General features: G+C 38.4%; 1 protein-coding gene across 1 annotated transcript; it reads left to right on the forward strand.

The window, feature by feature from the left end:
• Positions 1-22658: 22658 nt before the first annotated feature.
• On the forward strand, positions 22659-25422 carry LOC125775488 (uncharacterized). The gene is made up of 3 exons (XM_049446147.1): positions 22659-24542; positions 24614-24800; positions 24853-25422. Exons 1-3 carry the CDS (start codon positions 24532-24534, stop codon positions 25420-25422), a joined length of 768 nt encoding a protein of 255 aa, XP_049302104.1. The 5' UTR covers positions 22659-24531.
• The last annotated feature ends 62 nt before the right edge of the window (positions 25423-25484 follow it).

Raw genomic sequence — 25484 nt, forward strand, 5'->3', positions numbered from 1 at the left:
ATCCAATGGTATGCGATATCGGACCAGTTTTCATACACGACTGAGTCCATATACGCATTATCCGCCATTACAAAACGCCAAATTCTCTCCTGTGTGGCAAAACTTTTTGACCCCGCAGAAGGGCTATCGCCAATTACGATACAAGCCAAAATCCTGATACAAGATTTATAGCTAGATGGTACCGACTGGGACGAGCACGTAAAACCACTTCGTTTAGAAAAGTGGTCCCAGTTCGCGAGCAATCTAAAAGATATTACTCAAGTACAAATCCCAGGATGGGTAAATTATGTCCCAGAGCACAAAGTCAAACTAAACGGCTTCTGTGACGCCTCTGGAAAGGCATATTGTGCCACTATATATGTTCGCACACAAAGCGACAAAGCGACCACAAGCCACTTACTAGTTGCAAAAGCAAAAGTGACTTCCTTAAAAACCATAAGCCTATCACGACTAGAACTATGTGGCGCACTACTACTTGCCAAACTAGCATCCATAGTGCAAACGCAGCTGAATATGGCAAAATATAAATTATATCTCTGGTCCGATTCCGAGATTGTATTAGCCTGGTTGGAAAAACCACCACATGCATGGAAGACGTATATTTCCAATTGAACGCCTCAAATTCTTGACCTAGTGGGATCAGTCCCTTGGCGACACGTAGCCAGTACTGATAATCCTGCTGATCTAAGTACAAGAGGGTGCAAACCTCTGCACCTTGCCACTACCACCCTCTGGTGGCCCCCGATGGTTGATAGAATCTCCTGATTCTTGGCCACAATTCCCCATGCGCAATATTATCGCCCCAGAAGGTCGAAAAATCGCCACCTTTCACACATTATTGGATGATACCGACATCCCTGAACGATTTTCATCGTTTCTCAGAGTAGTTGCTTATATGTTCAAATTTATAGAGCAACTCAAAAGCAAAGTCAAGGGATCACATAATTTCCCACAGTGACGCACCTAGAGTTACAAAGGGCAAAGGTCGCACTAATAGCATACACGCAAGCGCGCTACTTCAGTCGCGATATATCACTACTAAGAGAATCGAAGCCCATTGATAAAAAGAGCTCACTCTTAGTCCTAAACCCATTTCTGGAAACGAAAAGTCTGCTTCTTGCCAATGGTCGGCTCTGTAATTCGAGCCTAACTTACAATGAACACCACCCCATAATAATTCCAGACAGGTCACCATTTGCCACATTATTCCTCCATTACAACCACATCTTAATGCTACATGCGGAATATCGCCTCATGCAACATATGGTACGTCAGGAGTATTATATCCCCCGTCTTAAGCCGCAAATCAAGAAGTGCATCTTCATTTGTGGCTAAATGGGTATCAGCCTTCGCACTTCTGCCCATCAACATCATCCCACACATCTACGTATGCAACACTGATTCGCCACATTCCCCACACTCATCATCCCTTTCCTCGCATCATCCACCACGCTCTAACACACACACAATGACATCACACACTATCACCTACTTTCGCCGAAGAAAAATACCAAAGGACGGACAACTTGTTAAAAATTATCATTATTCTGGCGCTACGACACACATAGGTTTCTGCTAGTGCATACTGCGGCTAAAAATATAAGGAGTTGTCGCAGGACAATGACATTTGGTACATCATTGTTTTGGATTCCAATCAAGAAAAAAATGAAAAAATTTTTTTAAAAAATTTTATTTTACGCCCACCTCCCATATAAGGTGAAACTTAATTTTTGACCTACAGCACTGATTTTTGGTACATAGCATTTTTATGACATTATATATGTTGGTGTTAAATTTCAATAATATCCGCCCACTTTTACGCCCACCTCCCATACAACTAAATTCTCTTTTATTAAGTCTCTTTTAGCAACTTTTTTACATCTTCGTGACATTCTGACATTGTTTTTTTCAAGGGGGGCAATTTGGGGCAGCTGAATTTTTTTTTATCGTTTAGCTGAGACTTCAGGCTTTAATTCGGTATATGTATGTCGACAGCGGTAGACAGCGCTAAAAAGATGCACCACTTTGAATTTGAAGAACCTTGAAATTTTGACGTCCAAATTATGTTGTTCCACAAAATTTTTTGTGCATTATTTTTACAATGGATTTTGATGCAAATTTTTTCTTTGATACATATTATAAATGAAAAATAATAACAAAGTTGAATTTCAATAGTTGTTTTATTGTATCAATGATTTGACTTTTGAGTAAATTTTTTGCTAATTTTGATGTTCTCAACATTCACCAACTTTGGGTATTTCTGGACAAAAAACTAATGCAGATAGAATCCTAATACTTTGGGAAAATAATGTATAGATAGTTGGTAACAAACTGTGAAATTTTCATTCAAATCAGACAACATGAAATTTTTGAATTTCGGCCACAGATATCCCAATGTGCGACATCGGCCTAATCGACACGATTCCTCTTTTTGGCGAACGTTTTACCTTTTTTTCGCGAACACATTGTAAAAAATTGAACTTTTATATACATACATATGTACGTTCAGAAATAAATTTTAACGCTCCTTCCACTTTTTTCTAAAATTCAAATTTTTATACTTTATACCCTGTAAAACAATAAATTACTAAATAACCACTTGAAGTGAAGTGAACGAATTCTTTTTAATAAAAAATTTGTGTGAAATTATATGGTGAGTGCGGAAATGGTGGTCCCTTAAATATTACATGGTCCTTCGAGCCTTAACGAAAGGCACCTTTGGTTTTTAACAGAAAATTTAAAAACAATAATAAGCAATTTTGGTGGGAAAACGACCAAACGAAGTGCAGCAATAATGAAAGTGAAATAAAGGGTGATTTTTTAAGAGCTTGATAACTTTTTAAAAAAAAAAAACGCATAAAATTTGCAAAATCTCATAGGTTCTTTATTTGAAACGTTAGATTGGTTCATGACATTTACTTTTTGAAGATAATTTCATTTAAATGTTGACCGCGGCTGCGTCTTAGGTGGTCCATTCGGAAAGTCCAATTTTGGGCAACTTTTTCGAGCATTTCGGCCGGAATAGCCCGAATTTCTTCGGAAATGTTGTCTTCCAAAGCTGGAATAGTTGCTGGCTTATTTCTGTAGACTTTAGACTTGACGTAGCCCCACAAAAAATAGTCTAAAGGCGTTAAATCGCATGATCTTGGTGGCCAACTTACGGGTCCATTTCTTGAGATGAATTGTTGTCCGAAGTTTTCCCTCAAAATGGCCATAGAATCGCGAGCTGTGTGGCATGTAGCGCCATCTTGTTGAAACCACATGTCAACCAAGTTCAGTTCTTCCATTTTTGGCAACAAAAAGTTTGTTAGCATCGAACGATAGCGATCGCCATTCACCGTAACGTTGCGTCCAACAGCATCTTTGAAAAAATACGGTCCAATGATTCCACCAGCGTACAAACCACACCAAACAGTGCATTTTTCGGGATGCATGGGCAGTTCTTGAACGGCTTCTGGTTGCTCTTCACCCCAAATGCGGCAATTTTGCTTATTTACGTAGCCATTCAACCAGAAATGAGCCTCATCGCTGAACAAAACACGCGCGCGAAACACATTTCGAACCGAACACTGATTTTGGTAATAAAATTCAATGATTTGCAAGCGTTGCTCGTTAGTAAGTCTATTCATGATGAAATGTCAAAGCATACTGAGCATCTTTCTCTTTGACACCATGTCTGAAATCCCACGTGATCTGTCAAATACTAATGCATGAAAATCCTAACCTCAAAAAAATCACCCGTTATAAACATACATAAAGTGTCGTGGAGAAAAACAAAAAACAAAGTGCAGTGACTCAAACAGAACAAAAAAAAAATAAAATAAAATAGACAAAACAAATTAAGGTATACCTTTATGTAACAGAAGGAACAAAAAGAAGTGGAGTGCAGTACTCTGAAAATATACAAAAGGCGAACTAACTAATACACAAACAAATCACAAGGAAAATCAAAATATTAACAGTTCCAACAAAAAAGACAAAAAACAACAGAGAGAATATCGGGCGCGAAACCTAAAAGCAAAACAACGCAGAAAACGGGCGCGAAACCACCAACCAAAAACTATATACATTAGGGTGATTCAAAAAAAAAATTTTTTTTTTTCAATTGGTACTCACAAAAATAGGTTTCTAGACACCTCTAAGAAAGCCTCTCCAAATATGAGTTTTTAATTGTAACGGGAAGGTCCTCCGTCTACCGGTTTTTTATTTTTTCTTATTATCAGATAGAAAAATTTATATCTCGCTTCCAACTACTTGAAAAAATATCTTGTTAATTAGGTTTTGTAGGAAATTGAATGTTCTAAAATATGGTCTCTTATGATTTTTTCGTAAACCCAACCGTTTAAAAGATATTAACGGTTGAAATTTGACTATTTTTGGAAAAATTTTTTATTTCTAATTAATTTTAGAACTCAATGGAAAAAAAATTATTATGAATGATGAAACACATAGTTTTGTAGGAAATTTACTGCTCTATAAAAATGGTCTACCATGATTTTTCGATTAAGTTAAGCGTTTGAGAGATATTCATCGTCAAACATCAATGCTGCAGTTTGATAGCGCAGTTTTCATTGCTATGAAAATTTCAAAGAAGCAACATATCCCATTTGCACATATGCTTACGGCATTTTCAGTTCGGTAATATGAAATTAAGAAGAGCGAGTACTAAGGCAGCTTTGTTTGTATTATAAAAATATAGTACACTAGCTGACCCCGCAGCCGTTTTCCTGCTTGAAATTACATATGTGTTTTGAAATGAAATGAAAACTAAATTTATCATTTCTTTTATTTTCAATGTAACGCAGCTTGATAAACAACATTTTTTGATTTCTGTTGCGGTGCGTAAATGTACAGAGAAGATAGTTTTCCAACTCGTAAGCACGCTACGTATATTCGGCCGTGTGAAAAACATAGCAGCTTAAAATATATGCCATACACTTCTAGCGACTATCCTTGTGTCCTGATGATTGTCATCTCAAATGCTATTTTTACTGGAAACGGAATCCGTTTGAACTGAAATGGCAAATCGTGAGAACTCAAACAAATTCATAGAATCAAGCATTCTGCCCCCTTGTATTCGATAGCTGCGTCACAAACAGTCGGGTTCCATTACACAGTTTCGGCGGTTGTAGATTGCGAAGCATAATAACGACAGATCCAACTTTGAGACGCAAATGATGCGGTGGCATACAAAGCCCCTCCAAAGAATTTAGATACTCCACTGGATAATTCACGGCGTCGTCTTCATTGTCAAGACGATTGATCGATTTGTATGAGCCTCCCTCGGAATTTGACTTTGAATCTTCCAGTTTAAGTCTAAACAATTCGTGATGAGTTCATCTTTCCATAAACGGCAGATGAAATTGATATCAAACCTACGGAAGTATCAACCGGAATTTATCCACATTCAATTTTCAGATGTATTCGGCAATGTCATTTTTGTTCGTATCCCATAATAGATGCGGATTTGGAGGCTGATATGTCGAAATGATTATCGTGAAAAGTGTGCGAACGTCATTTTCATTCCAGTGATTATCATTTTCCAGCAATTGTAATTGCTGGCTTGCTTCTCAAAAAGTTGCACACACCGTATCATTCACAGTACGCAATGACTCATATGAAGTTGAACCGCGTACATTTATCAATAGCAACCGAAGGTAGAAACAATCGTCGTTTTTCGGGTGGATTGTGTAAATTCATCTTAATGCATTAATTGATAACACACCTGGATGTCCATTTACTGATTGGCCTTGCTTTCTGCGTAATTATTTCTTCAACGATGTATTCCATGCATAATATCGAGGTATTTCCGAATGTCCTCGCAAACGGATTACTGACGAAAGTTGAGCGTAAATATTAATTTTGTTGCTGGCGGTGTTTTCATTGGCTGTACTGTATTCCCTGGGTTGAAATATACTCTTTGACCATTCTCCAAATTAAGTACGAGACGTGCAACAGTCGGAAAGCGCTACAAAGTGCTTTAGTGCAGTTCACGTATCAACCGTATCGTTCAACACCAATAACCGCCAAGTTGCTTCCTTTGGTGATGTACTTACAAACGTATTTTATTGATTACACCAAACTGCAATACTCAACATTGATATGCGCTTTGAATATGAATTAGACAATAATAGTGAATATATTACAATCTGTGTATTGTCTACTTCGATATTCGCACTTCTAAATTGAAAGCTGAATGTTCTGCCATTGTCGTGTAGTGAGCAACGCCGATAAAGAACAGTACAGTACAGCCATCATTTCTTGTTTGTTTTTCCGAAAGAAAAGCACGTGGATAGTGTTTGGTGGATTTATTGTCAGACATACAAATCGAAGTGGGATTGTGGTATCCGCATAATGGTTTTCATCACTTCGTATAATACTGCATCAGGAATTTCCGCAGAAATGATTTCATCAATTTGATCTGGTGTAACCACCATCCAAAAAGGAATGTGTGCGTGGGGCAAACCTCTCTTTTGCCACTCAACAGAGTACATCTAGTATCTAATCGCAACATTTATACGTTGCTTCTAGATAAAGTCCATCGAAGTTGTTGCTTGAAAAGTATTGATGTGACATCGTGACTATCGCTTGCTGATTGACCGCGATCCATAATACCGCACGTATGTCATCGCATCTTGGGAGTACTCGGTCAAGTGCCTTGCGCTGCTAATGTACTTATGTGGATGCCAAAAAAACACCGACCGATATTACAAATTTAAATCTGTAATTGATCACTTTGTGTGAAACACACATAACATTTTCACTGAATAATTTCAAAAAATTTTTGAAGCAAACGACAAATTTGAATGATTCAAATAAGTGAAAAACAAAACAAAAAAAATTTGTATGGAAAAAATTAACTTTTTGGAATAATCCAATTTTCCGACTTTTCCTCAAGAAAAGCATACAGGTTTTTGAAGTAAAACTTCTTTAGGCGCGCTTGGCTTGGGGAGTAAACTGACGAACGCGTGACGAAATATGTGATCAGGCGAACGTGTGATCAGGCGAATTTGTAACGAAAAGTGTGATCAGGCGAGGCGAACGCAGAGATCGTATAATATAGAGAAGGCTCACCGCGTTGCCAAATTTACGACATTTCATTTAACATATGTACATATTAAAAGACCAAGCGGTCGCGCATATTCACGTACATACATATGTAATTATGTGTGCATGTAAACAAATTTGCAAGAACCAGAGAACTTAAAAGTATAGACAGAGAACATAAAATATGTTAACATTGTATGTAAAGTCGGAATTCGCCTCGCAATTTTAACATTGTTTACAATTCTCTCACATATTCTAACCGAGAATATGAAGAGACAGAAATATATGTATTTACGGCATATGATGACAAGGCATATATGCCGAAGAAGACAATATGAAGAGACTCCCAACGAAGAATTTCGTTTCGCTCGTTTATATTTTGTTTCATTTTGACACCGAAAATGTGTACAAAATACATTATGTTCTCTGTCTAAATATATGTATGTATGAATATGAATATGAAGACATAAACACATGCATGCATGCTCCTTATGCAAGTTCATACATATGAATACATATTTACGCACGTTGGACGGCGAAGCTGTTACAGCGGCAAGGGAAGCGGTAACAATCGGCGATCGTTTGTTAGTTTCTTTCGCGTCTCGTCGCGTCAATGCTTCGACAGATTGATGTGCTGAACACATAGAACGCGACAGACTGCAAGCGCCATCTGAATCTGATATTGAAATACACACATTCTTAAAGACACAGTTATTTAGGCAGCTGCACAACTACATAACTGTGTCCATAAGAACGTGTGTATTTTAATATTTGACAGATGTCGCTTGCATCCTGCCCCGCTCTATGTGTTCCGGGCGTGACTCTTTGAGTTTCAGCCATTGATTGTCCGTGACAACGGAGATGCGAAAGATGCGTGCGACACTTGTTATTATGAATGTATGTACATATGTACATATGTATGTGGCTCGCATTTGTTTTCGTAACATACAGACAAATGTCTCAAAGAAATAATATACATATGTATGTATGTATATGCCATAGAAATTCTATTGGTACAAATATGGAAATGATAACGAAATAATGCGAATATGCACATTTCATGAAGGTCATCAATTTTCTTTGAAGAAATGAAGTTCATTTTGCACATCTTCACTTTGTAATAGTGGAAATAAATATAATTTATTTGAAATATTACTTTATTTAAATAAAAATAAAGGGAAATAAAATTAAAATAATTTGTCCTAATTTTTCCCGTGTTTTGGACGATGGAACAAACATCATAATGGTAGTTGTTTACATGTCGCCCAATAACACAGTTAATCGGCCCTGTCGTAGAATCCGACTTGGAATTGGTTTTTGCCGGAAATGAAAACCGATATCGGTTTCATTTGGTGTCGCGAAATTCTATCGGAATAAGCTTTTTTCGAATATGAGCAAAACCGATATTCGAATCAGCTGTTCCATTGATGTGTTAAATTAAATTCACGCTTATTTGTAAACAATAGAACATTTTTATAATATTTGAACTGTTTTGTGAAAATTCAAAGAAAAAACCTGAAATATATTATGGCAGCTGTAATTGCCATATTACTTATGATGGAGGAGGAGCAGCAACACAGTTTAAAGCGCCGAATATTACGAGATAAGAGCAACCCTCTCGAGCTGCCGGAGTCAACGTATACAAAACTTTACTTCAATGGCTATGTGTTTATAACTCACTTATGTGCAGATTTATTGCTCAATATCGCTTAAACAAAGAGGCGTTTGTTATGGTATTGGACAAAATTCAGCCACGCTTACGTTCATCAACGATTCCCGCAGTGCTTCAACTTGCTGCAACGCTTCGTTTTGTGGCCGAAGGCCCATATCAGCGATCAGTGGGAAACGATGCAACCATAAGTATGGCAAGAAGCACTATATCTGATGAGTGATAAAAACATTAGAACATTCTATATGTCATTAATGGATACAACTTGCAATGGGAGCCAGTGAAAAACAACACTCCAAAGACTATTTTTATAACAAATATAGAATTCCTGGCATCATTGGCTGCATCGATGGAACACGTATTAAAATTATAAAGCCTTCCACTGATGAACACCTCTACTTTAATAGAAAAGATTTTTCAGTATGAACGCTATGATTGTTAGAAATAGAACAAGTTTATGCACCAAGTTACTATTTAATGTATACAGTGGCTCCAAGCCAAAGTCGGACACCGTAGAGAAAAATGTTCTTTCCTAAAAATATTTGAACCAAAGCAGTTAGAAAAAAAGTAAAATATTTTTTCAATTACTTATTTATTTCAGTTTCAAAATATAAAAACAAAACATATAAATTAATTAAGTATTATAAAATATTCTACTGAAACTTCAAATAAGAGCAAATTCAATGCACAAGCCAAACTCGGACAGTCAACAAGTTTTCTGAAATTGCGGTATATATTTTAAAAACTAATATTTTGTATGAAGACCTTTATTTTTAGTAACCATTTTGAGCCGGTTAGGCATTGATTTAACTAATTTTTCGCAAAAACTAGGTTCGATTTTTTCCCATTCTTGTTATAAAATAGATTTCAAAACATTTTTGCTTGATACGGAATGATGTTATTCGGGGTTTTCTTGCCATCCTTGAGCCTCAACGAACATTTTAAAAAAAGAATTGGCAAAATTTGTCCAGGCGTTTTTGAGTTATGCACTTACCAACACATTTTGCGATTCATTTTTATATATAAGATGAAATGTACATATATTTTTCAATCTTTCTGAGAGATTTTCTCAATATTTTTTTCCATAAGAACCTTGTACAGAGTATTAGAAAACTCCAAAAAAAAAAAATCAGTCAAATCGGTTCAGCCATTCACGCGTGATGCCGTCACAACGCATGCGTTGTACTTCGTGTAATTATGTGTTTTGAAATGAAAAAAAGTTGAATTTACGTTGTGCTAAAAATCATTTATTTTCGATTTTTCTAAATTTTTTTCAATGTAACGCAGTTTGATAAGCAACAGTTTTTGGTTTCTATTCCGGTGCGTAAATATACAGAGAAGATGGTTTTCAAACTCGGGAAAACGCCACGTATAATTGGCGCGCACCTATGCAATCGTAGTTACGATAATTTGGCCAATTTGGCATAAACATTCGTGATGAGTTCATATTTCGTTGAAGTGAATTGACAAAAGGGAGGTGGAATTGATATCAAACCACTGGAACCGAAATTTGCCTATTTCCAATTTTTAACGAATACGATGTAAAATATCTTCGGCAATATACTTTTGTTCGTGTTCCATAATTGACGCGGATTTGAAGACTGATATGTCGAAATGATCATCGCGAAAAGTGTGCGCAATGACTCAAATAAAACTGAACGACGTACATTTATTAATAGCAACCGAAGGTATTAGCAATCGTAGTTTTTCGGGTGGATTATGTAAATTCGTCCTAAGGAATTAGTTGAGAACACACCTGGATGTCAATCTATTGGTTGGCCTTGCTTTCTGCGTACCTATTTCTTCGGCGATGCATTCCGTGCATAATATCAAGGCATTTCCAAATAGAGCAATGTTCTCACAAACGAATCACTGACGCAAGTTGAGGAAAAACTCGTCAATGTAAATTTCGTTGTTGGAAGTGTTTCCGCTGGCTGTACTGTATTCTCTGGGTTGAAAAACACTCTTTAGCCATTCTCCAAATGAACTGCGAAACGCACAACAGTCGGAAAAGTCGATTTCACCAAACTACAATATCAAACATTGGCATGAGTTTTGAATGTGAATTACACAATAGTGGCGAATATGGTACGATCCATATGTTGTCGACTTCGATATTCACTACTCTAAGTTGAATGGTAAATGTCCTGCCATTGTCGTCTGATGAGCTACGACGATAGAATGGATATCCATCATTTCCAGTTTGCGTTTCCGAAAGAAAAGCACTTGGATAGTGTTTCGATAGATTGTGGTGTTCGCAAGGTCCATGCACCATATTGGTTTTCATCACTTCGTAGAATAATGGATCTTTCTCTGCATGAGGAATTTCCGCAGAAATGATTTCATCAATTTGATCTGGTGTAACCACCATCCACCACTCAAAGAAGAATGTGTGCTTGCGGCAAACCTCTTTTTTGCAACTCAACAGAGTACATCCAGCATCTGACTGCACCATACTTGTATATACATACGTTGCTTCAAGATAAAGTCCACCAAACATCGTAGCTGTTGTTTGAAAAGTCTTGCTGTATTATCGTGATGATCGCTTGCTGATTGACAGCGATCCATAATACCACACATATGTCATCGCATCCTGGGAGTCTCATGTAGTTCATGTGTCTAGGGCTGCCATACGTTGATGGCAAAAAGAACGCCGACCGATATTAGCGCGATGTCTTCATTGCTTTGTAACAAATTTCAATCTGTAATTGATCACTTCGTTTGAAACACACATAAAGTGTTCACTGAATAATTTTCAATAATTTTTCTTTTATATAGCCGGAATGAAAGCGACCGAAATTGAACGATTCAAATAATTTACAAATCAAAATATTGAAAAACATAACAAAAAAGAATTGTATGAAAAGTCACTTTTTGGAAATATCCAATTTTTCGACTTTTCCTTATGAAAAGTATATGGTTTTTTTTATATCTAACCCATTCCAGATCCACAGGGAACAACTTCTGATTTCATGAAGATTGGTTCCGCCGTTCTCGAGCGTTAGCGTTACTAACAAACAAACAATAATTTTTACTTACATATGTAAATATGTATGTATGTATGTATATACAAAATAAAACGTTTGTATGGGAAAAAGAAAAGTGCTGTTTTTAGGGGTTTTCCGGCAACTTTCGTAATTTCTTCTTACATAAGAACCTTCCGTTAATAATAACCAAATACAACAAAAAAAAATCAGCCAAATCGGTTCAGCTATTCACGCGTGATGCCGTGACAACGAAAACGGTTTCATTTTTATATATAAGATTTTCAAAATAACAATTTTCAAAAAAATTTATATTTAGTTTAATATTGTTAATTTACAGAAAAATTATGCAAATTGGGTTGGGAATATATCATTGCTCATTTTAAGTTTATTATTTTAATTGGTATATAAAATTTATGCCACAATTAGTATACAGTAATCCAAAAATATGAATTCCCAGAAATACATTTGTAAACAAAGGATCTTTATCCTTTGTGTTATCTTATTTTAAGGGGTTCAAGAGCTCAAAACGTGCGCTATATCATCTACCTACCTACCCGACGGCATTTCACAAATGATAAAAAAAAAATCCTTTAATAAGTTAAGCGTTTACGAGATATTCATCGTGAAACATTAATGCATATCAATTTTTCTAGTTTTTGGTCAATATCAATCCATTGATTTCTTAAGCAACTTGTGAAAAAATGATTTTGCATTTATGGTATTTAAGTGATGAACTTGCCATTTTATCAATATTTGACGATACCGTTCCATTGGAAGTAAAAAAAAATATTGTTAGAGCTGTTAATACTCGTAACGGTACAGATTTTAAAGTTAAAAAATTTATAATTGATAAAAAAGATTTGAATTCATTAACGCAGAAAAGTCTGAGTGACTTTGTTTCTAATAAGTCTTTAAATCTCTTTAAAATCTTTGATTTACCGTATGACTTCCTTAATAAAGATATTGAATCGTGGCCTACTAATGACAATAATTCAAAAAATTTCAATTTATTTTGCGAGTTTAAGGGAAATTTACAGAAATTTAAACAAATAGTGGATTTTTTAATATATAATTAATGTAAATAATTTGCTTTTTTGCAGTTTGGGTATTTTCTTCGATGTTCTTTGATCACTTGCAATAAGTATTGGAATTGCTCTTCATTTTTTGTCAAGCAGTGATTATATTCACTAACTAATGCAACTGCTCGTTCTGCTGAATCATTAACAACTTTCAATTGGTTAAAGTATTCTTTATTTTCAATGTAACTGTTTGTATTTTGATAATTTTTGGGAACATTTTTTATTTCTTATTAATTTTATAACTCAATGAAAAAAAAATCATTATGAATAGGTTTTTGGAGAGGCTTTCTAAGAGGTGTCTAGGAACCTATTTTTCAGAGTACCAAACGAAAAAAAAATTTTTTTTTTTGATCCACCCTAATATGCATTGATGTTTGACGATGAATATCTCGTAAACGCTTAACTTAATCGAAAAATCATCGTAGACCATTTTTATAGAGCAGTAAATTTCCTACAAAACTATGTGTTTCATCATTCATAATAATTTTTTTTTCATGGAGTTATAACTCCTATTAATAAGAAATAAAGAATTTTTCCAAAAATAGTCAAATTTCAACCGTTAATATCTTTTAAACGGTTGGGTTTACGAAAAAATCATATGGTCTCTTATGAGCATTCAATTTCCTACAAAACCTAATTAACAAGATATATTTTCAAGTAGTTGCAAGCGAGATATAAATTTTTCTATCTGATAAGAAGAAAAAATAGAAAACCGTTAGGCGGAGGACCTTCCCGTTACAATTAAAAACTCATATTTGGAGAGGCTTTCTTAGAGGTGTCTAGAAACCTATTTTTGCGAGTACCAATTGAAAAAAAAAAAATTTTAATCACCCTAATATACATACAAACATACATATATACAACTACAAAGCCATTGATGTAACCAAGTGAGCGTATTATGCCCATTATTTATTTCGTTTATGCACGCTTGTCTATGCCTAAAATTACAGCCGTATTTATTGTTATACATATCTATAATTAAAATCCGACTCAACGGCTATTAAAACATTTAAAAAAAAAATACTAACTTTTTGTTCTAAAAACGCACAAAATTATCAAAAAAATCGAATATTTGCTTTATAAAGCTATAAACACGACTGCATACCACAAGTAAGCAGAGGCAAAAATAAGCGAAAATATAGATAAAGACCTAAACGGAAAAGCAAACTAAACCCACAAAATTCATTTATTGAAACGAATATAAAAAAATTATTTTCACAAAATATACATAAGTTTGTGAACACAACCAAAAACAGATATAAATTTGAATACTTACATACAAACATACGGCAAAATCTGCCTGTGACCCAAAACACAAAATCTCAAAAGAACCAAAAGTTCAAAGTCCACATTTGCAATTATCCATCAATACCTCTTGTTCTTTGGCAAACGAAAACAAGCAGGATTGTGGACAAGAAGCTAATTGATCTCTCTAACGAGCTTTCAATTGCTTACGAACAAAGCATAACAAACAATTCGTGCATACTTATGTACAAAGCATATTGATCTCTTCGACGAGCTCTCAATTGCACAAAAACAAGTACATGAAGCCACTCATTAGGGTGTGCCTATATACCTATATAGGGACTTAGAAAAATACTTAAAATTAATATTGCGCTTTGAAAGCAACGCAAAATTAAAAAAAAAACCGTATTTTACAACAAAAAAACGTATATACTTAAAAAAGTATTCAGCTCTTACTGAGAAACCTTTAATTCATTTTAAAAAAGTATTTCTACATACAACCAAAATAATGAACAATAACAAAAATCAAAGTACACCTGGAGCTACACGCTCAAAACAGGTTGCTAGATTTATTTCAGAAAGTGACAGTTTAACAAGATACTGGACTAGATTTGCCTCTTCACCGATTCACGAAAACTCGGAATCGTTATTAGAAATAAAAAGCCAAAATCTCAAAAATTTTTGGACTCGCCTCCAAGCGGCTCATGACGCCATAGTAGATTCTGACAATTCAGATCTACCACAAAATTTTAAATCATCGGCTTACGATATTTTTGAAAACTGCTTAGACCAGTATGAAGAAACAAAAGCTATGATCTCCGATCAATTAAAGCTAATAAAAGCAATTGCACCTACTCCCCACAGTAGAGTAGAGCTGCCACAAATAGACACTCAAAAGGCAAATTCAGGCATCTACCTCAAGCTGCCCGCATGTGACACACAAACATTTTACGGAGGTTATGAAGAGTGGCCGTCCTTCCGGGACATGTTTACGGCCGTGTACATAAACCATCCTCAATTATCAAAAGCACATACATTGTATCACCTCAGATACAAAACTAAAGGTCAAGCAGGCATAATAGTAAAACAGTTCTTAATGACGATAATTTCAATTTGGCTTGGGAAGCTCTAAAAGCTAGATACGAAAATAAAAGAATACTGGTCGATAAACAAGTAACGACACTAATGAACTTGCCAAAAATTAAGAAAGAAACAAGTGTAGAATTCATCAAACTAGAATCCACTGTTTCAAATTGTTTGTCGATTCTATCGACACTAAATATTCCCACAGACAGCTGGGACCCAATTCTGGTAAACATTTCCACCGCCGCATTACCAAAAAAGTCGTTACTTCTATGGGAGCAATCGCTCTCATCACGAAGAAAGTGCCCAACGTGGCAACAAATGAAAGATTTTCTCACCACCCAATATGAAATTGTGGAAAGGTTAGAAGAAAAAATACTCAAAACTAAGAACAAACACGACCAGAACGGATGCTTAAATAGACCCCAAACTAGAAGCAACAAAAATTTAAACAAAAGCTTTTACAAAACGCAAACGTTCATATCAGAACAAAGAAAACAAACATCATGCGAACTATGCACAAGAGGGCATAAACTGATATCTTGCGAGAAGTTTAAAAAACTAAAAATTAATGAAAGAAATAATTTCGTGAGATCAAACAAATTGCTTGTCACATGCGCACACATATAAAAATTACAAAAGCAAATTCAATTGCGTATATTGCCACAAAAGGCATCATTCTATGTTACATCTCAATAACTTTCCCAACACATCTCAAAGTAGCGCTTTTTCAAGAAAAGCCACGGGTTTAGTTGCAACAGCAACTCCCGAAACAGAAACACAAAATCTCGAAATTTGCCAAGAGACACCATGCTGCTCGAAGGCATTAAAAACTCAAACGCTACACAGCGAAAATCAAAGTCAGATATTACTACCAACAGCAGAGGAGAACTGTTCAAACTAAGAGCCCTAATAGACCAAGGATCACCAACGATCATTCATAGTGCCTAGGGCACAAAATAGGCTAAAACTGCCAACAAAACATGCCAACTATGAAATAACGGGAATGGGCGGACGAGTAGTAAAAAACTCAATTTCCCCCCAAGCGGATAAGCGCATTCAAGCAAATGCTATTGTCTTACCGCAACTAACAAACATGCTACCAAGCTATCAAATAAAATAAAGCAAGCATTGGGATAAGATTTCACATCTGACTCTAGCAAATCCTAACTGCAACACGCCCGCTCAAATAGACCTTATATTAGGCAGCGATCTTATATCGCAAATTATACTAGAAGGTGTTGAAAAAATTTCGAAAACACTACTGGCGCAAAATACCATTTTCGGATGGGTCCTAAGTGGACTATTTGCGGAACCAGTCACAGCAATGACAACTCAAGTTGAGGAAATCTCAAACGAGTACCTCAATTCACAATTGAGAAAATTTTGGAAGTTAGAAGAACTCCCCCCATTTTAATTACAACACCATAAAATCAGTATTGTGAAGACTTTTACAAAGCCACAACTACTCGATCAGATAATGGTCGGTATATCGTACGACTACCACTAAAACAACAATTTCCAGATACACTCGCCTTAGGTCACTCTCGCACCTCTGCAATACAGCAGTTTTTAAGTATGGAAAAAACCTACTTAGAAAAGGTGAGCTCAAACAAGATTATGATGGTGTCTTAGAAGAATACCTCCATTTAGACCACATGGAGGAAGTAAGCCCATGTGAAAAAATCATAAGAGGCAAATATTACTCTTTCTACTTGCCACATCATGCAGTAGTAAATCCTGACAAAAAAACAACAAAAGTCAGAGTTGTCTTCAATGTCTCCAGAACCACTAGCTCGGGGAATTCCCTAAATGACATTCTATTTACGGGACCCACACTCCAACCAGATCTAATGCTCCTCATATTGAACTGGCGTATATACAAATACGTATTCAATGGGGATGTCGAAAAAATGTATCGACAAATACTCGTACATAAAGATGATCAAGATTTTCAGCGAATTATTTTCCGAAAATCTGCCAATTGTCCACTACGCGACTTTAAATTAAAAACAGTAACCTATTGGCGTAAACTGTGCTCCATATTTAGCCATTCGTATACTCCACGAACCGGCAGAAAACACAACGTCAGAATTTCCTCTGGCAACACAAGTGTTAAAAACACAGACGTATGTAGACGATATCCTGTCTGGAAGCCACAGTCTTCCACTAGCACACGATACCTTATCACAATATTTTAAAAATTATTCCTAAAGACCATTTGTTGGATACTAATTTCCTTATATTTGAAAAGGAAAGTACAACAAAACCACTGGGCATACAATGGAATGCGATATCTGACCAGTTCTCATATACAACAGAGTCAATATCCGCATAATCCGCCATCACAAAGAGACAAATTTTATCCCCTGTGGCGAAACTTTTCGACCCCGCAGGATGGCTTTCGCCAACTATGATACAAGCGAAAATCCTGATCCAAGAAATATGGCTAGACGGAACCGACTGGGACGAACAAGTGAAGCCTCTTCGCTTAGAAAAATGATCCGAGTTTGCTAATAACCTAAAAGACATTTCGCAGTTACAAATTCCACGGTGGGTAAACTATTCCCCCGAATACAAAGTGGAACTACACGGTTTCTGCGACGCCTCTGAAAAGGCATATTGTGCCACTATTTATGTGCGCACACAAAGCGATATTGCAACCACAAGCCACCTACTGGCGGCAAAAGCAAAAGTCGCACCTCTAAAAACGATAAGTCTACCACGACTTTAACTTTGTGGAGCTCTGCTACTAGCAAAGCTAGTTTCCATGGTGCGGACCCACTTGAACATGGCAAAATACAAGTTATATCTACGGTCCGATTCCGAAATAGTTCTAGCCTGGTTGGAAAAACCACCACATGCGTGGAAAACATATATTTCCAACAGAACGTCTCAAATACTTGACTTAGTAGGATCAGCCACTTGGCGACACGTAGCGAGTGCTGACAATCCTGCGGATCTAGGTGCAAGAGGATGCAAACCTCTGCATCTCGCCACCTCCACCCTCTGGTGGAATGGCCCCCAATGGTTAACAGAATCTCCCGATTCTTGGCCACAATCGCCCATGCGCAACATACTTGCCCCAGAAAGTCGAAAAATCGCCACTTATCATACAACCCTGGATGATACTGACATCCTTGAACGATTCTCATCGTTCCCCCAAGCGCTCAGAGTAGTCGCCTATATGCTCAAATTTATAGAGCGACTCAAGCATAAAGTTAAAGGGGCAACTTATCCCCAATACGATACTTTGACGCACTAAGAATTGCAAAGGGCAAAAATCGCCCTTATCACATCAACCCAAACGCCCTACTTCAGCCGCGACATATCATTATTAAGAGAACTGAAGCCGATTGATAAAAAGAGCTCACTCTTAGTTCTAAATCCATTTCTAGACACGAAAGGTCTGCTTCGTGCGAATGGTCGGCTTGCAAATTCAAGCCTAACATATAATGAACGCCACCCTATAATTATTCCTAAGAGGTGTCCATTTGCCACCTTTTTCATCGCATATATCCACATACTAATGCTCTATGCCGAACATCGCCTCATGCAACATATGGTTCGCCAAGAGTTGTACATACCCCGACTTAAGCCCCAAATAAGGAATTGCATTTTCATGTACAAGATCTGCACTATGCATAAGCAGAAAATGCGAACCCAGTTTATGGCAGCACTTCCACCTGAACGCTGCAATTTCGCTCCGCCCTTCACCGCCACAGGTGTCGATTTTGCTGTGCCTTTTCAGATAAAGGCGTCCATGCTAAGATCTCCCACCCTAATGAAGGGATACGTGGCTGTCTTTGTCTGTTTCACGACAAAAGCAGTACTCCTTGAGCTGCGTACTAATCTGACGACGGAGGCTTTTCTCGCGGCATTTGATCGCTTCGTCGGACGTCGTGGCTTTCCATCAAAAATAATGAGCGATAATGGCAAAACATTTATCGGAGCACAACGAGCCACAGAAAAACAGTTTGTAGATTTCATGAAACAAGTCTCACCTGACATTGTCCAAAAATACGCTCCGCAAGGTATCAATTGGCAGTTCATCCCCCCAAGCGCTCCTCATACGGGCGGTTTATGGGAATCAGCTGTAAAAAGCTTCAAAACTCATTTCAAGAAGCTGGCTGGCAACTATAAATTCAATTATGAAGAATTCACGAACTTGTTAACTAGAATTGAAGCCGTTCTCAACTCACGGCTTCTCGCAGCTCTCTCGCAAGATCCCTCAGACTTCACAGCACTACCTCCCGGCCACTTTCTTAAAGGAGCGCCCATCCTGGCCGCACCTGAGCCAGGCGTGGAGACACTTTCCTTATTAAACAGATGGGAACCAATTAAAATTCTCCATCATGAATTCAGTCGCCGATGGAAAGAAGATTATTTAAAGGACCTCCACAGAAGGTACCGGTGGAAAGCACCAGAAAAAGCGCCTCAGCATGGAGATTGTGTCTTGATCAATGACGATTGTCTCCCCCCTACCGAATGGCGGCTTGGCCGCATAGAGAAGTTTTACTACAGCTCCGACGGTCATATTCGCGTAGTCGATCTCCGCACGCAAACTGGAACACTAGCCAGGCCGAAAAAACCGATATATAAACCGTAAACAAACCGAAAAAAACCGCCAAATATACCACCAACAATAATTTATTAAAAGCAAAAATGACATAAAAGGGTCGATCAACATGACGACCCACTGATGCCACACAACGTGGCAACATAGTTCACCACTATGTTTAACAAATATTTAATGACGATAACCTCTTCTATAGATACATATGGATATCGATGCGGCAACAGCACCAATGCCAACCGTTCGTTTGGCTGTCCACGTTCCACGCACGGGGCTGTCCCAACACCAGCGCCGCGAACCATCACGGCAACAACGCCGTCCACCGCTGCACGCAGTGCAGCCCGAGCAACTCCGACGTCGCAACAGAATGAGCTACCTCGCACCCGATGTCCTCTATGTTGTCGTTCGCACAGGTTGCCACACTGCGGCATATTTAAAGGAATGCCACCTCAGCAACGCCAGCAGGTTGCCCGGGCCCATGGCCATTGCCACATACCACATAAGAGTGTACGTCCGGCTATGTGTGCCAAATGTGTATGCTTCCACTCCACACTATGCTGCACCGCATCACCAGCCCCGAGACCGGGCGACACTCTGCCCCACGCAACCGGGGTAAACGACGTTCAAAACAGCAGCAACAGCGAAGGCCAATAACCACTCCGGACGACTCGCGTCCGCGACACCACCACAACGTAACATGGCGGCAGCGTACTAGGCCAGCGATTACTAGGCTAAAAATTTGCCTAGAGGGGGCAGGATGGCTAAATGGGTATCAGCCTTCCCACTTCTGCCCGTCAACATCATCCCACACATCTACGTATGCAACACTGATTCGCCGCATTCCCCACACTCATCATCACTTTCCGCGCATCATCCACCACGCTCTAACACACACACAATGACATCACACACTATCACCTACTACTCACCCACAGAAAAGCAACTTGTGGATTTTTTAAAACAAGTGTCACCTGATATCGTACAAAAGTACGCCCCTCAAGGTATCAATTGGAAATTTATACCACCAAGCGCTCCTCATATGGGCGGTTTATGGGAATCCGCTGTAAAAAGCTTCAAATCCCATTTCAAGAGGGTAGCTGGAAATTATAAATTCAATTACGAAGAGTTCACGACGCTATTAAATCGAATTGAAGCCGTTCTCAATTCACGGCCACTCACAGTACTATCGCAAGACCCCTCAGCTTTCACCGCCTTAACTCCAGGGCATTTTCTAAAAGGAGCACCCATCCTGGCCATTCCTGAGCCAGGCGTGGGGTCGCTATCCCTATTAAATCGATGGGAACGAATTAAATTTCTCCATCATGATTTCAGCCGCCGATGGAAGGACAAGTACACAAAGAATCTCCCCAAAAGATACCGTTGGAAGACTCCTGAACAAGCGCCTACACTTGGAGACCGTGTCATCATTCATGATGATTGTCTACCCCCTACCGAGTGGCGGCTGGGCCGCATAGAAAAGCTACATTACGGCTCCGACGGTCACATACGAATCGTTGATCTTCCTACGCAAATCGGAACGCTAACCAGACCGCTCGTGAAGCTATGCTTTCTGCCATGTTCGCGAATCCGAAAACCGCAAAAAAAACCCATATTATCATGACACAATAAGCTAATCAAATGAAAACGAGAAATACGGCAATACCAACCGTTAAAAAATAACAACCGTCAGAAAATAACAAACATCAGAAAATAACAACCGTAAATAAAAATAACAAACCGTAAATAAAAATAACAAACCGTAAAGAAAACTAACAAAAAATGGTCGATCAATACGACAGCCCATTCATGCCACATATCGTGGCACGATTGCCAATATCTAATTGTATGACAGATTTCTAATTAACAATCTCCTTTCTACATAGACTACCATTGACCTAGATACGCCAGTCTTAGCCACGCCAACCGTTCGGTCGGCTACCAGCGTGCAACGCACCGGGCCAACCCCAGCGCCCCGAGCTGCCGTTGCAACAACACCGGCAACAACATTGGCAACAGCACCGACAACAGTGCCGTCAATCGCACCTGCAACTGGCAACCGCTCATCACGGGTCCCGGACGGGCATAGCATAAGATGCCCCTATGCCGACGCCCACATCGCTTGCATCATTGTGGGATTTTTAGAGGGATGCGACCGTTTTAACGGCAGCAAGTTGCCCAGGCACGCGGGCACTGTGTGAACTGCCTATCGCAGACGCATAGGTTGCAAGAGTGTGAGTCGAGGGGTCTGTGTCAAATCTGCAATCGGCCGCATCACACGCTGCTACATCGCACCGCGATGCGCGACGATCATAGGCCAGCTATACCTCGCAGCCACGTAACAAGGCATCAACCCGTAACGCGAGTGCATCAGCGGGTTGGAATGTCTATTCGGCGTCGTCAGCCTAGACCCCAACCACGGCGGTCCAGGTGTCTTAGCAGCGTCGTGGCAACGCTGCAACAGCTGCAGCGAATCCTAGGCTAAACAGTTGCCTAGGGGGTCTGGGATGGCTAAATGAGTCTCAGACCCTCCTCACATTATTACACTTGCACACCACGCACATTACATTCACCACATCATCATTCCACACCACATCTTTATTTCACACCACATCATCATAACATTTCACATCATACGCACACACTACCAACATCACGAATTTAACACACGTGAGGACACCACACAAAAAAGAACAAAAGGGACCGACGGACAAGGCACCAGCCTCTTTTTGATTGCGGCCGTGAACTCGACCAGTCATCGTACGTTCTTCCGTGCCCCCATTTACATTCGTTGCGCACCTTTTTTCATACTGTGAGGTAAGTGCCGCGAAATTCTTAAAAATATCTAAATTTATACAGTTACGTAAGTTCAAGACTATTTCTACTTGTGTTATAAAATCGTATTTATTAATTGTATCAAATGAGATGAGTGTGTCTATCACGAATAATGGGGAGATTTGGCTAACAATTTTTATAACACACTTACTGGTTATTTTGCTCGAACCATGTATCAAGCTTTCAGTGAAAGGCTTACCACAGGATTTACTTCTTGAAGCCCTTTTCCGGGAGCGTTCTCTAAAAAATACAGTGAGTCATTGTTGCATGACTTGCTGTCTTCCATTTCGACTGGGGACTCTGAAAAACATTGTTTAGTGGCTGTCGCCTTGGTCCTGTTGCCCTATCTGCATTATTGCACCTTTTTGGGGCCTGTTCGCCACTAGTTTGGAGCTTTGGAAAAGTGGTGGCCTACCTAAACTTAATGAGTCATCTTCCATAGGCTCTGGGGCGTGCCCTTGGTCTTCCTTTCTGTTCATATCTGTTGTTGCCTTTTGACTAAATGGGGGTTTCTCTCGTCTCCACGTTCATCTTTATTGTTTTTGCCTTGTTTTGCGTGCAGTCGATTTCTATTATTTTCCCTCGCCTGCTCTTTTTCTACAATACCTTTTGCTAAAGATGCCGAAAACGTACTCTACGCTCCACTCTCTCTGGCAAGTGCCAATGCAGACACTAAATCTTTTGGCTGTGCCAGAAAAACAATGGCCGGAAGGGGCATTTTCAATCCAGAAATGAAGGCGTGGAGTGGGTCTGGCCTGATTTCCTCGTTAAGCAGTGTAGCCTGCTCCGCCTCATGTGACATTATAATCTTGTTTCTAATTAGGGTCAACTTCCTTCGAAATCGTGGTTGTGGCGTGTTTGTGCATCGATTTCGCCCGTTTTCATACTGTGATATAAGAATGTTAAAAAAACCGAAATATGTACCTTCTTTAATTGAAACTAGTCGAACAAAGGTTTTCCTTTAATGGTTATTTAACAAGTTTCATTACTAGACTTCAATTTTTACTATAGTCACCCGAAATTCAAGTCATCTTATAATCATAATCACACTGTGGAACATTTTTGGGATTATTGTCTGGGGGGTGAGAAATTCCAAGTCAGGGTGATGGTACTAGGTCAGTATAGTAAAACCCTGAAAGGGTTTGGCGTTCAGTTTTTTTATGGCCTTTTAAATTTTTTCCTTAGCTTGATGTTTTTTCGCGTACCACTTGTCCGATTTTGATGAAACAAATTTATAAAAATTAAGAATTACAATTTCTATTTGTTTTTATTTAAAAAAGTGTCCTTTATCGCCTTTTTTATAATTTTTTTTTAAGCAATGTTTAAATGAGTTAAGCATCCCCGAACTTAAACCCGAAAAACTAGCACACACTAATACTTGACGACACCACACTCGCACACAAGACAACTCACCACACTTGTCCATCCACCCACTCAGCATAAAGGATGGTCCCCTGAGTAGATTCGACACACAATTCGACGTTAAGATTTACTCTGCGCCGCGTCGACACCGTTCAACACATTTCGACATACAGTTCGTCCATCAACATATCAACATTCGTTTTGGATACTTTTCGCTTCGACACTGCGCCAGGTCGAACCTTCCGCACATTTACATCGATCGGATGAATCTTGCGCGCTGCGATCAACATTTGATTCGACCGAGATCCTGCAGGTCCTGTTTTCTCATCTCGTCTCCTCGCCGTGGAGTTTCAATCGCACATTCACGCGTAGCGAGTGCATATAATTACTTTTACATACATATAACTACTTATAATGGTTCAATGTAATATTTCAAAATTTATGGCGGGTATTGTCACTTGCGAAGCGAATGAAAATTTTGGCGAGTTTCGCCGTGGCGAATTGTAAGTTGCGAATCTCTAACGAATTCGCCAGAAAATGGCGAACGAGTGGCGAAAATAAATTTCTGGTATTGCCACTGGCGAAAAGACGTCATTCGCTTCGCCATTAGTGTCAAAATTTGACGAATGTATTTTTTATTCGCTATTTGAAATGGAAAGGACGTAAGTAAATTTTGATCGTTATTTGAGCAAATGTAATTATTTAATTATATTTAACAAAACGATACTTCTAGAACAAAACGTACAACAACGCAACAATTTCAAAAATTAGTTGCGTTAATGGAAAATAATCCGGACGTCGCCAGAGGAATGGGGAATTTTGGATCGACGAAGAAAAGCAGGGCAGAGCAATGGGATCTGTTCGCTGCCGAACTCAATGCCATTGGTCCACCATTGCGAAACGGACGCGAATGGAATAAGGTAAAAATTTAATTAATTTGTTTGGTTGAAGTTACTTATGTGTAGCATTTAGGTTTGGTTAGATTATAAACTGAAACTAAAAAAAAAAATCGCGACAAACCGACGCGAAACTGTTGCCACAGGAGGAGGACCTTATGCTCAGCAAAGTTTATCTCCATTAGAGCAAAGTGTGGATGAGCTTCTTCACCTTCAGGCGGCTGTAAATCCTACAGGCTTAGCATATGGCTCTAATGAAGTGGAAACTGCGGTAAATAATAATGAAATGCAGCCAGAAGAGCGCACGACCGTGGAAACACAACGAGCCATGGATTTGGCATCGCAATCCTCAAGCAGCCGTCCTAGAATGACAGTAGAGGAACGTGAAGTCATTCGGATGAAAGCGTTGGAAAAGCAAGCCGAAGTGCAAGACATCCTTTCCAACAAAATTGCAAAAATGGAAAGAAAAATAGATGAAATTGCAAGGTATGCAAGAAAAACTTATGAACTTAAACAGGAAGAAATTAAATTAATGAAAATGAAAGAAGAAAGGAAGAAGGAAGAATATTTAGAGAAAAAAAAAAGACATAAAGAAAAGATGGAAATAAAACTACAAATTTTAAAATTAAAAATGCAAAAAAAATAGGGTGCTTGTAAATAGATTGAATTTAGTTTATAGTTTATTTCATAAGAATGTGATGAATTTTT

Source organism: Bactrocera dorsalis, chromosome 1 (genome assembly GCF_023373825.1).
Source record: "Bactrocera dorsalis isolate Fly_Bdor chromosome 1, ASM2337382v1, whole genome shotgun sequence".
NCBI classification, from domain to species: Eukaryota; Metazoa; Arthropoda; class Insecta; order Diptera; family Tephritidae; genus Bactrocera; species Bactrocera dorsalis.